Below are 11,623 nucleotides of genomic sequence, written 5' to 3' on the forward strand. Positions count from 1 at the left end.
ACTCTTCGGTTTTTGCACTCAGTAATTTACTTGCCACAAAAATTAAAAACTTAGATGGATACGTGGTAATTGAATCCAATTTAGAATCTAATTGGATTTAAACTCTTCTATTTTTGTACTCAACTAGTGTTTAAACCCGTGCATATTAAAAACAATCAGAATTACATAGTTCAAATTATACATTTTTTTTATAGTAAATGTTAAAATTATACATAGTATTAACTTACACATTTTTTAAATGATAGATTTCAAAAATATATATAATGGTTTCTCTTATCTCTCTCTCTCTCTCTCTCTCTCTCTCTCTCTCTCTCTCTCTCTCTCTCTCTCTCTCTCTCTCTCTCCATATATATATATGTGTGTGTGTGTGTGTGTGTGTGTGATTTAGAATTTAATTGAATTTAGACTCTTCGATTTTTGCACCTAATAATACACTTGCCACAAAAATTAAAAAATTAGATAGACACATGATGCAAAATTAGACTTCAATTGAAATCCAATTTAGAATCTAATTAGAAAGGCTCTTCAATTTTTACACTCAATAATTCACTTGGCAAAAAAAATTAAAAGTTAGATGGGACACATGGCGCACAATTGGATTCCAATTGAAATTCAATTTGGAGTCTAATTAGATTTTCTCTGAACTTCGGCTTTTAAAAATAATCAAAATTATACGGTTCAAATTTTTTTTTTTTTAAGAAGATGTTCAAATTATATATGGATTAACTTACTTAACACTTTTTTTAAATCATACATTTTTTAAATATGAAATGGTTTCTCATTTTTTATATATATACACATTGCGGAAAATTAGAATCCAATTGAAATCAAATTTTGAATCTAATTGGATTTGGACTCTTCAATTATTACACTCAATAATTCACTTGACACAAAATTAAAAATTAAATGGGAACGTGTGCATATATATATATATATATATTTTTTTTTTTTTTTTTTGAGAATCGGCTATTAATATATATTTTAAATGCTAAAAAAAAGTACTTTTTCTGGTTGATTTGATTTTGTTACAGATTTTTCAGTTTAGGGATTTTTTTTTTTTTTTTTTTTTTTTGATAGGCAAGTTTAGGGATCTTTTTCAATTAATTTGCATATATGATAGTGTTAAATGTACATACTACTTGAGTTATTGTCTTTGGTTGCCGTAATAAAATGATGAGAAATAAAGGAATTTAAATATCTAAGCCTTATTTGCAATTTGGTTTATCCGGAAATTTACAACAGCATAAATAAAGTAAAACAGGAATCCAGGTAAAGTAAGCAAAATTACTCCTTTTTTTTTTTCTTTTTTCTTTTTTTTATAGACTCGTTATTATTTAATTAGTTCTTTTAATGATAAACGAAGCGCAAAGTACGGCAGGCCTTAATTTCCACAAGTGTAACTGTGTAATTACTCTGACTCCTTTCTGCTTTGTTAAAATAGTTTTATCTGTTTTTACTGTTTTGGGAGGCAGGGATGCCATGATAGGAGCTTGTAGAAAGATGCCATAATTGAACAGTTTAATAGAACGGTAATAAGAGTCTGTTGACCTACATAAATTCCTAGTCAGAGCAGTACAAACGTGGGAAGGAAACATATTCCTATAGATTTTATATAATGGAAACTTATTCCTATTGGTTAGAGCAGTACAAAAGCGGGAAGGAAGGACAGGATCAAGAATGAAATAATACCAGTTAAGGATCCCAAGAATGCTGAATCTCAACAGCTAATGCATATGTATAGTAGCAGTTATAAAAGGGGTTCAATCAAATTAAAACAGATACGGAAGTACGTCTTTAAAAAACAAGTCACATTCTAGTCCTCACACTCTTAAGTCCTCTTAAAAACCAGAAAAAAATAAAAGCACATATATGTTATGAGGTGCATCTGCTAAATGGGTAACTGATTATGAATCTAAGATATGGAATCATAATATCCTATTGATCCATAACGAAGAAAGTTGAACTAAGTCCTCACACTCTTTAAGTCCTCTAAAAACCAGATAATAATAAAAGCACATATATGTTATGAGGTGCATCTGCTAAATGGGTAACTGATTGAATCTAGGATATGGAATCATAATATCCTATTGATCCATAACGAAGAAAGTTGTACTATGCACACACTGATCGATCCATGACAAAGAGAAAGAAACAAATTAATTACAATATTTCCAATACAAAAGTATGCAGCACCACTCAAATGTTCAAACATAACCTTGTTCAAACTACCTGCGAGAAGCATGAATTTGGAGCGAGTGGTAGTTTGTTTTCCAACGGCCTCAATGGAAGTGGAGTTAGTGGGAGATGAGTCTGACTAGTGTACTGCATTCCCTTTGCAGGTCTCAAGCAAGCTAAGTGGCCATTCGACTGGTTGTTGCAAAGAGGAAGTTTAATGGCCTGTACCATTCCTTCCTTCTCCTTTGGTACTGGAGCTCCAGTAGGGTCCTATATGTACACATCCATCCCACACAAGTACAAGTTCATATTATACATCAGCAAAAGAGAGTTTCTCAATATTTATTTATCATAGAGAAAAATTATTCAAAAAATTATATATTAAGTTTGAAATTGAGTTTAGTATGCTCTATCTTAAGTTTGAAATTGAGTAAAGATTAACATACCCCAAGCACAAGAAAAGTGAATGCTTGATTGTCTGCACCAAGATGGATTTCTATCAGCTTCCTCAGGTCAGCAAGGCTTGCATCCTTTACAACCTTGAGGGTTGTAATGAACTTCCCAGGATTTTCCTTTGAAGCCTCCCATTTCAAGTGCACATCTATTAGTGAATCAGCACCATCATGTGAAGGGTTGTAGTTCTCCTTTGAAGCCAATGCCATCTCATTGTATACTCTGTTCTTGTAGATCTGTGTTTCTGTCAGTTTCTGATCTTTTACTTCTTTAACAGATGCAAGTGGATCCACAATAAGTGCGGGACTTGAGGCTCCAAACTCTGGAACAGGCATATCTTTCTGGACCACCAAATTTTCCTTGTTGAAATTTTTTACAACAGAATCATCCCCATTTGTCATTACCGGAGATAACTGAGGATCAATGGTTCCTGACTTCTTTTTTGGCGGTACTGGGGTTCTGATGTGTTGAGAGAGCTCTCTGTGATTCCCACAAAGTGTGAATATATTCTGGATTCTCAACCGTCTAGAAGATCCTGTTTCCTTAGCATTTTCTGGATCATCTATCAATCCTGAACCCATGAGCTCTAATCTTTCCTTCAAAAATTCTTCTCTCATTGGACTTCTGCTAGGCAGAAACGGTGTTTGTTCAAATCTGTTTATGGGGCTACACTGATCAACCATACAGACCCTCTTATCCTCAACAATTTCTTTCTCCACTTCTTCATCTAGCACTTTCTCTTCATGTTCATCATCCCCTTCTACTTCTTCTTCCTCAAATACAGTGCTCAGACCAACCCTGTCACCAAATTTTGGTGCAAAAATATTATGATCCACAAGATTATCGAAAACACCTTGGATGCCAGTATTATGAACGATCCCACCAATGTGTTTCACCTCACGAACAACTGGTTCTTGATCATCCATGTCCAAATCCATCGATTTCACCATTCCAGGATCCTCATTGTTGTACATCCCCAATAGCCTTTTGGCAAACCTGCTTCCCTCCACGTCCTTTGATGCACTTTCATCAACACTTCCATCCCTTGAACGGCACAGCTCAAACTCAATCTCCTCCAATCTCTGTCGCAGCATTTCAACTTCCTGTTGTTGCTGCAATATCCTTTCTTCCATTCTTCTCCTCTCAATTTCAACAAACTCATTGGCCATTCTCTGGCACTCATCCAACTTCTTTTCCAGCTCACGTTTGAGAATCTGAGTTTGCTCATTCACCTTTAAGTTGATCTCCTCCTCACTTGCCCCAGTTCCCTTCCCTTCCATAAGCTCAAGTCTAGCTCTTAGTGCAGTAACTTCTTCTTCTTTCTTTAGCAGTTCTTTGTGTGCTTCATTTCGCTCTTTCTCTTTAAGTTTGCTCTCCCTTTGTAGCTTAAAAATAAATTCGTCCATGGCAGCAATCCTTGATCCTAAAATGACTGCAGAAGAAGAGTCTTCAGCTCCAATTTTATCCTTATTTGGTGTATGAGGACCACGAACAATGCATTTCGCCTTTGCTCCATATTCAAGGGTACAAATCGTCTTGTGTATCTCCTTAGGATCAGGGCTTGCACACAGTATCATTAAAATTTTTGACTTGTCATCCTCAAAAGAATCCTTCACAGAAACAACACAAAACCTCATAAATCAAACTTCATATGAATAATCTAAACCACCATGACTGACATTAATATGAAGAGTAATTACCTGCAGAAGCATGGTCAATTTGCTGTCTCTAAATGGCACATGAGAATCACCATTGGCAATTGATTCAACCACCCTTTTCAATGCAATGTTTCCCTGGTTGATCTTTGCTGTCTGAGATTTGAATGGAAGTATAAAAATTAGAAAATGAACAGCAAACACTGAGGGCAAAAAAACATAGGTGTTGACAAATCATACCTGCATTTTGGCCTCAAATCCAATTTGACCAGCTTGCTCTATATTTTCAGATCCAGCCATGTCTACAAGCATCAGGCGCCCTCCCACTGTTGGTACATCCAGAATTATCTGTACAAATTTGCAAAGCATGTAATTTCCAGCCACTTACAAGAATCCAGCAGAACTATTAGCTCTAAGTAAAATCTAAATTAATTATACCATGCAGTGGCTTCGAGAACTTCGCTCATTACATAGGGTGCTTTTAACAATCCTTCGCTTCTCCACCTTTTGTATCTCTTTGGAAATTTTTCCTGCTTCATTTCCAGATATATAGGTGGCATTCTTTGCTTTCTTTCCCATTACTTCAAGTTTAACCTATAAATGCAATTCGCACATTCAAATTACTAATAGAGAACATAGTGCCCAACCAGAATTGACACACTTTAAATGCACAGAACAATGAGAATAAACACTTTAAATGGAACATTCAGATATGCACATTTGCTCAGTTTGTGATTTCAGCTCAAGAAAACAGGTCTTTTGCATATATTATACACTTGGTTTCCTTTCCTCACTTATCAGGATGCCAATTTCCACAAAAGAAGATGCACAGAACTGACCTATTAACTTAACATGTTGCAAATTCTTAAAGAAACTAAAATTCTACTAAGACACAGACCTAAGTTTATTGACACGCATTTAATTCCTGATTACATACCCTTGTAAAACAAAGGAAGCTTCAGAAATTACCCTCTAAAGAAACCAACTGCAATATTCAGAAAATCAAACAACAGTTTTTACTTAATTGGCTAACTGGGCACTATAAAGACAACCATATTATCCCATTTACTTAATTGGAATACCATCGATTGTGAGTAAACCCAATAAAAACACCCAAAAATCCAGACATGTTGCTTTCAAGAATCAGATAGACAGATACAAGAACAGGAGCTTTCTAAGAGAGTACATAGTGCCCAACCAGAATCAACACACTTTAGATGCACACAACTATGAGAACAAGCACTTTTGGTAAATAAAGATAAACATTAGTTGATTGGCAAACTTGGCACTATAAAGACAATCATATTATCCCATTTCCAGAAAACTAACCAAAAATAACAAAAATTGTGATGCTTTCAAGAATCAGATAGATAGCTACAACAATAACAACAACAAATTATTCTAAATTGATAATCAGGTAAGAGCAAGAAAAAAAAAAGTGAGCAAACCACAAAATTACCTTGGATGCACTGCCCTTAGGCCATCCAAGGCCTAATCCTCCTCCACCATTGCTTGACAAAAGGTCATAAATCTCCTCATTGTATATCTCCAAGACTGTAACTTGCACAAACGTTCCAACCCTCACAATCTCGCTTTTGCCATCACTTTCTTCCTCACCACCACCAAGAATATCCCTCAAAGACCTGTACACAATCCCCGGCTGCTTCGAGCACCCGAACATGGTGTGACTCTTGCCCGAACCCGTTGGACCGTACATCATAATGGTACATTTTTCTCCTAACTTCACGCTGTGGATTCTTGACTCCACGAACGTCTTGTAGAAGAGATCAAGGTCTTGGTCTTCGGAAAGAGAAACCCCATCTAGGCTAAAGTCCCGGTAGCCAAAATCGGCTCGAACCCGAATGGAATGGTTGTTTGAATTAACATTCAAAACCGAAGTGGGTTTTTCTTTCCGATCTGGGAAGTCTCGTATCCGAGCGATTACTTCGACCGGGTGTTCTTGTGGGTGTGGGGTTTCTTTGGCCGGTGTGTTTGGATTCGAAGATGGGTTTGGTTTGTTTGCATTGTTGTAATGCAAACGAAGCTTGGATTGTGGTGTTTTGATCTGTGTCGGGTGGGCTTGATTTACTTTTGAAGATGGCGTGGGAGCCATTAGAATGAAAACCAAGAATTTCAAGATTGAGTTTAAAGAAGACTCCAAGAGAGACGGAGAGAGAGAAAGAGAGAAACCCAGAAAGCTGTATATGGAATTATGGATTAGAGATTTGCAGAGAGAGAGAGAGAGGTTTTGGTATTCTTGAAAAAGGAAAGAGAAAGAGAAGAGTAGGAATAGCCGAAATTGAAATGAGGGTTTTTGTTTTTTGAAGTTTAAAATAAAATCTAGCCGTTACGTTTTGTAACGACTAGTTTCTTTTGTATCAAATGGTAGGGGATGCATCATCAGATTTTAGATACATCAGGATTTCTATTTTTTCAAATTTGACTTTGATTTGATTGGAATGGATTTTAATAAGTTTAACTTTTTTTCTACCTTTTCAAATTGACCTTCTTGTCCTGTCCCAGTTCAAGTCCAACCAAAAAAACAAATTTTCCTAGTTAAAGCATAAAGATTGGTCCGACGTGATGATGTGGGCCACACAGGTCAAAATCAGGCCCACTTGTATACTATATACAAATGACACTATTATTTATTCCTCACCCTCAAGGAGCCTCTTTTTGGGGGGGGGCGGGTGATGCACTAATAAATGAACATTGTGGAGTTGGTACCAATTCATTAATAACAGCAGTTAGAGAAAAAATTAGCTTCCATTATATATTTTATTATAATTATAAGTGAGCACTAAAAATTAAGATCTATGAAGTATAAATATTCCATTTTTCAGGCAGAGGAAGGATTTAATTCTTTGCATGGAGAAAAGATTGGTAAGATTATAATTTACATTACCTCTTCATCTCATAAGTTAAAGCTTTGGAATTAATTCTTGCTAATAACCGGGCACAGATTGACCAAATCAAGCAGCAGAGATATTGGGCTTAAATACAAGTTTAGCCTAATTAAACCATGCAGCTTGCGGTTCCTCAACATCATTCGAAAATTTATGTTGACTGCACTTTACAGGCACTGCACATTTTGTGAAGAAACAGTTTCATATTATAGATTATAACTTTACAGTTTCATATTAGATCGTTCGTCACTGAACAGTATTTCTTGTGGTCAATTCGTGTATGTAAAATTTAAGATTAACATATTGAAGCAGGAACTGTGAATGCTACACATGAATCTTGAATATCGAGGCATCGTAGAGAAATCACAAATGCCAAGGTCTTATGAGATAACAAAAACCCTAAGCTCGTCTCTGTCTCCTCTGGTGACGCGGATATCTGTGTCAAGATAGGTTACTTCAAATTCACCACTGCCTGGATTCGATGGAGGCCTTAAAGCATCTGGAATTCGTGGTAATTCTAATGGTGGCAGTTGTGATAAGTTTCCAGTGGTCTTTACAGTTGTCTTCTCGAATGTGATTTTTATCTTTGCAGATCCTATTCTCAGTAAAAATGGAAGCTTAATCAGGCTGATCGTTTTCTTCTTTACCACTCAGATAATCATAGAGAAGTAGAGATAAATCAATTGCAAGATATGAGCTTGAAAAGGGAACCAACCTATGACTTCAAATTTGTGGGCTAATGTGGCAGTCACTTCAACAGGTGGCAGAGGCCATGGAGCACCTAATTCAAGCTCTGCTATATTATCAAAATCTTTACTTAAGATGTCAATCCGTTGAAAAACCTAATTACAACAGAAAACATACATTTAGATGGTAGGTCCATAATAAATTTTTAGAAATCTATAAAAGGTTAATCTTAAGTGTGATGCCTGGATGTATGCAATATGAACCCAAGAAAAAAGTAGGTTAGGTTTATATGTTAGAATTTTAACATGGTCAGAAGCATTTGGAACATCCAAGTTGAACAACTAGCAATCGCCTGATTCAATTATTTGTTTCCAGAACATGCTAGAAGTCTCCAGCTTGGATTATCTAAAATTGAAGATAATGAAGAAGAGGAAATATCTCTTCAAATTATTTACTCTTAATTGATTGCCATACATCCATGTAAGGCACTTGAAAACTCTGTTCCTCAAGTCTAAAGTAATTCATAATATAGCCTTCAAAATGGCATTGCTATGTTCATCCTTAGTCATAAATATAATACTAATAACAAATATAATAATAATACCACAGTACATGAGAATATAATAGAGCAGTTTTGGTAGCACACCTGACCAAGAGTTACAGGAAGTAGCCTTCCTGTGGGCAGTCCAGGACGGCTTCCACCAAGAGTACGAGATGAGAATGCACTGCTATATATCAGTTTCCATCTCCCTTGCAACTTATCAAGATCAACTGAGAGGTCCACCAGCCCTCCAGCATCTTCAAGCTCCTTGGCAGCAGCATCTGCCTTTCGCAGATCATCCTCATCTGCAGCAAGACCTCTATTCAGCCCAGAAACAGCACTCTGCATTATATCACCCATACATGTTAAGGAATTTGGAAGGTTTCTTTCCACTATCAAATAGGAAATTCGTTCCATCATAAAAAGTATTTACCATGATATAATTTCTCTACGTGCACTTCAATGTTTATATGTTACCACTTTCAAAAAAGTGTCTCCAATTCTAAAGATAGGCTTTATATTAAGCACTAAAATTAACTGTACTCCAGGGAAGATACAATTGAACATGTTAGAAGGCATCTCTTATTTCCAACATCTTAGAAGAGTTTTAGGAATTTGATGCAGGAAGCACAGCCAAAATAATTTCAGACTTTGCTATTTCAGATTTTCTTCCAGATTACTATTTGAATTTTGAACTAGATTTATTTTTAAATTTTGAATTTGGCTTTAATGTTGTTGAGGGTTTTTTGGGATGTAATTGTGCTTTAATGTAAATGTTGAAGCCGGTTAAAAAGAGGCTCTAGTATGGTTTGAAGTAATGCAATTTGAATAAAAATTTTCTCGTCAAAGATGTTTCTCTAAGCTTAGTGGTAATTCCAAGCACCCTAGAGTTTCACGCAGATTCTAGAAGGTCAAGCCTAGGATTTGACAAAATACCTGATCAATCTTTATCGGAAATTAAAGAAACTAAGTAGCGAAAATGATTTTTAAACCAAGTGATAGCGCCCAAATGATTTGTATGAATTAGGATCATGTCAACCTAATTAGATCGTTCAAAGTTCAAACCGATTAATCGACATCAATGAACAGTGACATAATACATAGCAGAAAGCAAGGAAACCAGTAATACCCAATTCACAATTTTCATCAATTCAAAAAAGCATAACTGAGCACATAACATCAAAACCAATAACGGGCATAAGCAATAGAACCAAGTTAAACAATGCTGCCCCTACAATTAACCAGGATACAAAGTTACAAACCCATTTCAACTAAATTCAAAAAAAAAAAAAAAAAAAAAAAAAAAAAAGCACAACAAGAACCAATAAAATACGAAGTACCCAAGTGATTATTTATAAGTATAAACGCAAAACTAAGCAGAAAACAACTATATGAAGAGAAAAACAAACAAAACTCACAAATGGTTAATCTGTTATTAAACGAATTACCAGTAATTTGAGCTTCAAAGACTCATTGAGCTCAGACTTGGGTTCTGATGGTGGAGGTGGAGGTGGAGGGTCAATTACAGAAACCTCGTCCAGAGTTGATCTTGGGACAAGGCTTCGCTTAGCTGAACGAGACCATCTTGGAGAATGGACTGTGACAGTGTGAATTCTGCTGGGACTAAAACATGTAACAGAAGAAGAAGGTGATAACGATGGCGATGGTGAGAGAGAGAGAAACGTTGGCAGAAGAGAAAGAGAGGCCATGGGTGATGGGTATGTGGGTTTTGCTTGCACAGTGCGTGTGAGTGTGTGCTTGTGGCTTGAAAGCTTTTTGTTTTTGTTTTTTGAAGACTTGTGGCTTGAAAGTTAAGAGAGTTGAGAAGAAGAAAGAAGACAAGTTAGGAACCAATGGTATGAGGAGAAACGATTTCAGTTTTATCTGTCATCGTTTGGATGGTCTGTGACCATTTTTGTCTTGTGTAGAATCTTCTGTTTAGATCCCATCACTATTCTATCTTTTTTGTGTCGGATGGTATGGATAATGTTTTAAGATTTTTAAGGATATTTAAAAATTCTCTTGTTGCAAATCACGTTAGAAAATTAGATGTCACGAGAATCTGAATTTTTCTTTTAAACCCTTCTAAAAGGAATGTGGATTCCTTTAAAACAGGTGGATATCGAGATTTCCAAATTTAAAGAAAATTATATTTTTTATAAATTGACAATTTTAATCATTTTTTCTTATCATTTATGTAATTATATTTAAGGAATCTTAAAATTGTATTTTTTATAAATTGACAATTTTAATCATTTTTCCTTATCATTTAAGTAATTGTATTTAAGGAATCTTAAAAGATTCTTAATGAAACTAAACATAAGAATTGCTACATTTTTAGGCATCCAGATTGTAAGAAATCACATTCCTAGAAATCTGGATGCTAGGAGTAATGTGGATTCTCTCGTACCAAACGTCACCTTATAGGTTGTGTTAACGGGCACCGTAAGTTGTCATTAACAACAGCTTTTTACACCTTTTTTTTTTAACTTTTTGTAACTTTTTGTCATTTTTAATCATTTTTAGTAATTTTTTAATTTATTTTTTAAAATGGTCACTGTTTATTTATTGTGATGAAATGGTATTTTCAAACTATGTTACTTTAAATTATTCAATATTAAAAAATATACTCTTTTTTTGCAAATTTTGTCGTGGCTAACAGGCTAACCTGGATTCCTTTTTTTAATTGATTTATTTTATAATTCATATTAAATATTATAAATTTAAATGTATATTCATTTAAAACTTTAAATGACATTACACCATCAAATCTATGAAATAAAATTTTAATTAAGAGCATTCTCATCCTGCGTTGTAAAATAATGTTATTTTAACACATCAAAAAGTTACTTTTTCTATTTTAACACATCACTTTACAATACACCATATATAAGATATTCTATTTTTTTCCACTTTATTTAAATATTCTTTCTTAATTCTTATTTTATTCTTTCTTTATTTTTTGTTTCTATCAGTCATATTTTCAAATATTCGTCTTATTCTAACAATCGTCTTATTCTAATGGTCATATTTTTAAAAGTCCATATTTTCTTAACAAGCATTTAAAAATATATATATACTATAATGATCATACTTCTAGAAATCCATATTTTCGTGACAACCATGTTTTTGGATTTTTTTTTTCCTTAACAATCACATGAATTTTTTGAAGAGAATGATAGATGCAATGGAAACTCATATCCACT

General features: G+C 34.6%; 2 protein-coding genes across 2 annotated transcripts; both read right to left on the reverse strand.

The window, feature by feature from the left end:
- Nucleotides 1-2,052: 2,052 nt before the first annotated feature.
- On the reverse strand, nucleotides 2,053-6,690 carry LOC115995177 (kinesin-like protein KIN-10A). Its single transcript, XM_031119636.1, has 6 exons — nucleotides 5,743-6,690; nucleotides 4,722-4,877; nucleotides 4,524-4,631; nucleotides 4,329-4,439; nucleotides 2,622-4,238; nucleotides 2,053-2,445 (listed from the first exon to the last, which is right to left on the reverse strand). Exons 1-6 carry the CDS (start codon nucleotides 6,394-6,396, stop codon nucleotides 2,221-2,223), a joined length of 2,871 nt encoding a protein of 956 aa, XP_030975496.1. The 5' UTR covers nucleotides 6,397-6,690; the 3' UTR covers nucleotides 2,053-2,220.
- A 687-nt stretch (nucleotides 6,691-7,377) lies between these two features.
- On the reverse strand, nucleotides 7,378-10,284 carry LOC115951033 (plastid-lipid-associated protein 6, chloroplastic). The gene is made up of 4 exons (XM_031068351.1): nucleotides 9,866-10,284; nucleotides 8,523-8,759; nucleotides 7,905-8,031; nucleotides 7,378-7,784 (listed from the first exon to the last, which is right to left on the reverse strand). Exons 1-4 carry the CDS (start codon nucleotides 10,124-10,126, stop codon nucleotides 7,570-7,572), a joined length of 840 nt encoding a protein of 279 aa, XP_030924211.1. The 5' UTR covers nucleotides 10,127-10,284; the 3' UTR covers nucleotides 7,378-7,569.
- Between the last annotated feature and the right edge of the window lie 1,339 nt (nucleotides 10,285-11,623).

This window comes from Quercus lobata, chromosome 6 (genome assembly GCF_001633185.2).
Source record: "Quercus lobata isolate SW786 chromosome 6, ValleyOak3.0 Primary Assembly, whole genome shotgun sequence".
Taxonomy (NCBI): Eukaryota; Viridiplantae; Streptophyta; class Magnoliopsida; order Fagales; family Fagaceae; genus Quercus; species Quercus lobata.

Coding starts and splice junctions, on each gene's coding strand:
- LOC115995177 (XM_031119636.1), bottom strand. CDS start 6,396: ATGGCTCCCACGCCATCTTCAAAAGTAAATCAAGCCCACCCGACACAG. Junction 4,632..4,721: donor GTTCTCGAAGCCACTGCATG/GTATAATTAATT, acceptor AAATTTGTACAG/ATAATTCTGGATGTACCAAC. Junction 2,446..2,621: donor TCACTTTTCTTGTGCTTGGG/GTATGTTAATCT, acceptor GTGTACATATAG/GACCCTACTGGAGCTCCAGT.
- LOC115951033 (XM_031068351.1), bottom strand. CDS start 10,126: ATGGCCTCTCTTTCTCTTCTGCCAACGTTTCTCTCTCTCTCACCATCG. Junction 8,760..9,865: donor CTTTGAAGCTCAAATTACTG/GTAATTCGTTTA, acceptor GATATAATGCAG/AGTGCTGTTTCTGGGCTGAA. Junction 8,032..8,522: donor TTCCTGTAACTCTTGGTCAG/GTGTGCTACCAA, acceptor TGTTGTAATTAG/GTTTTTCAACGGATTGACAT.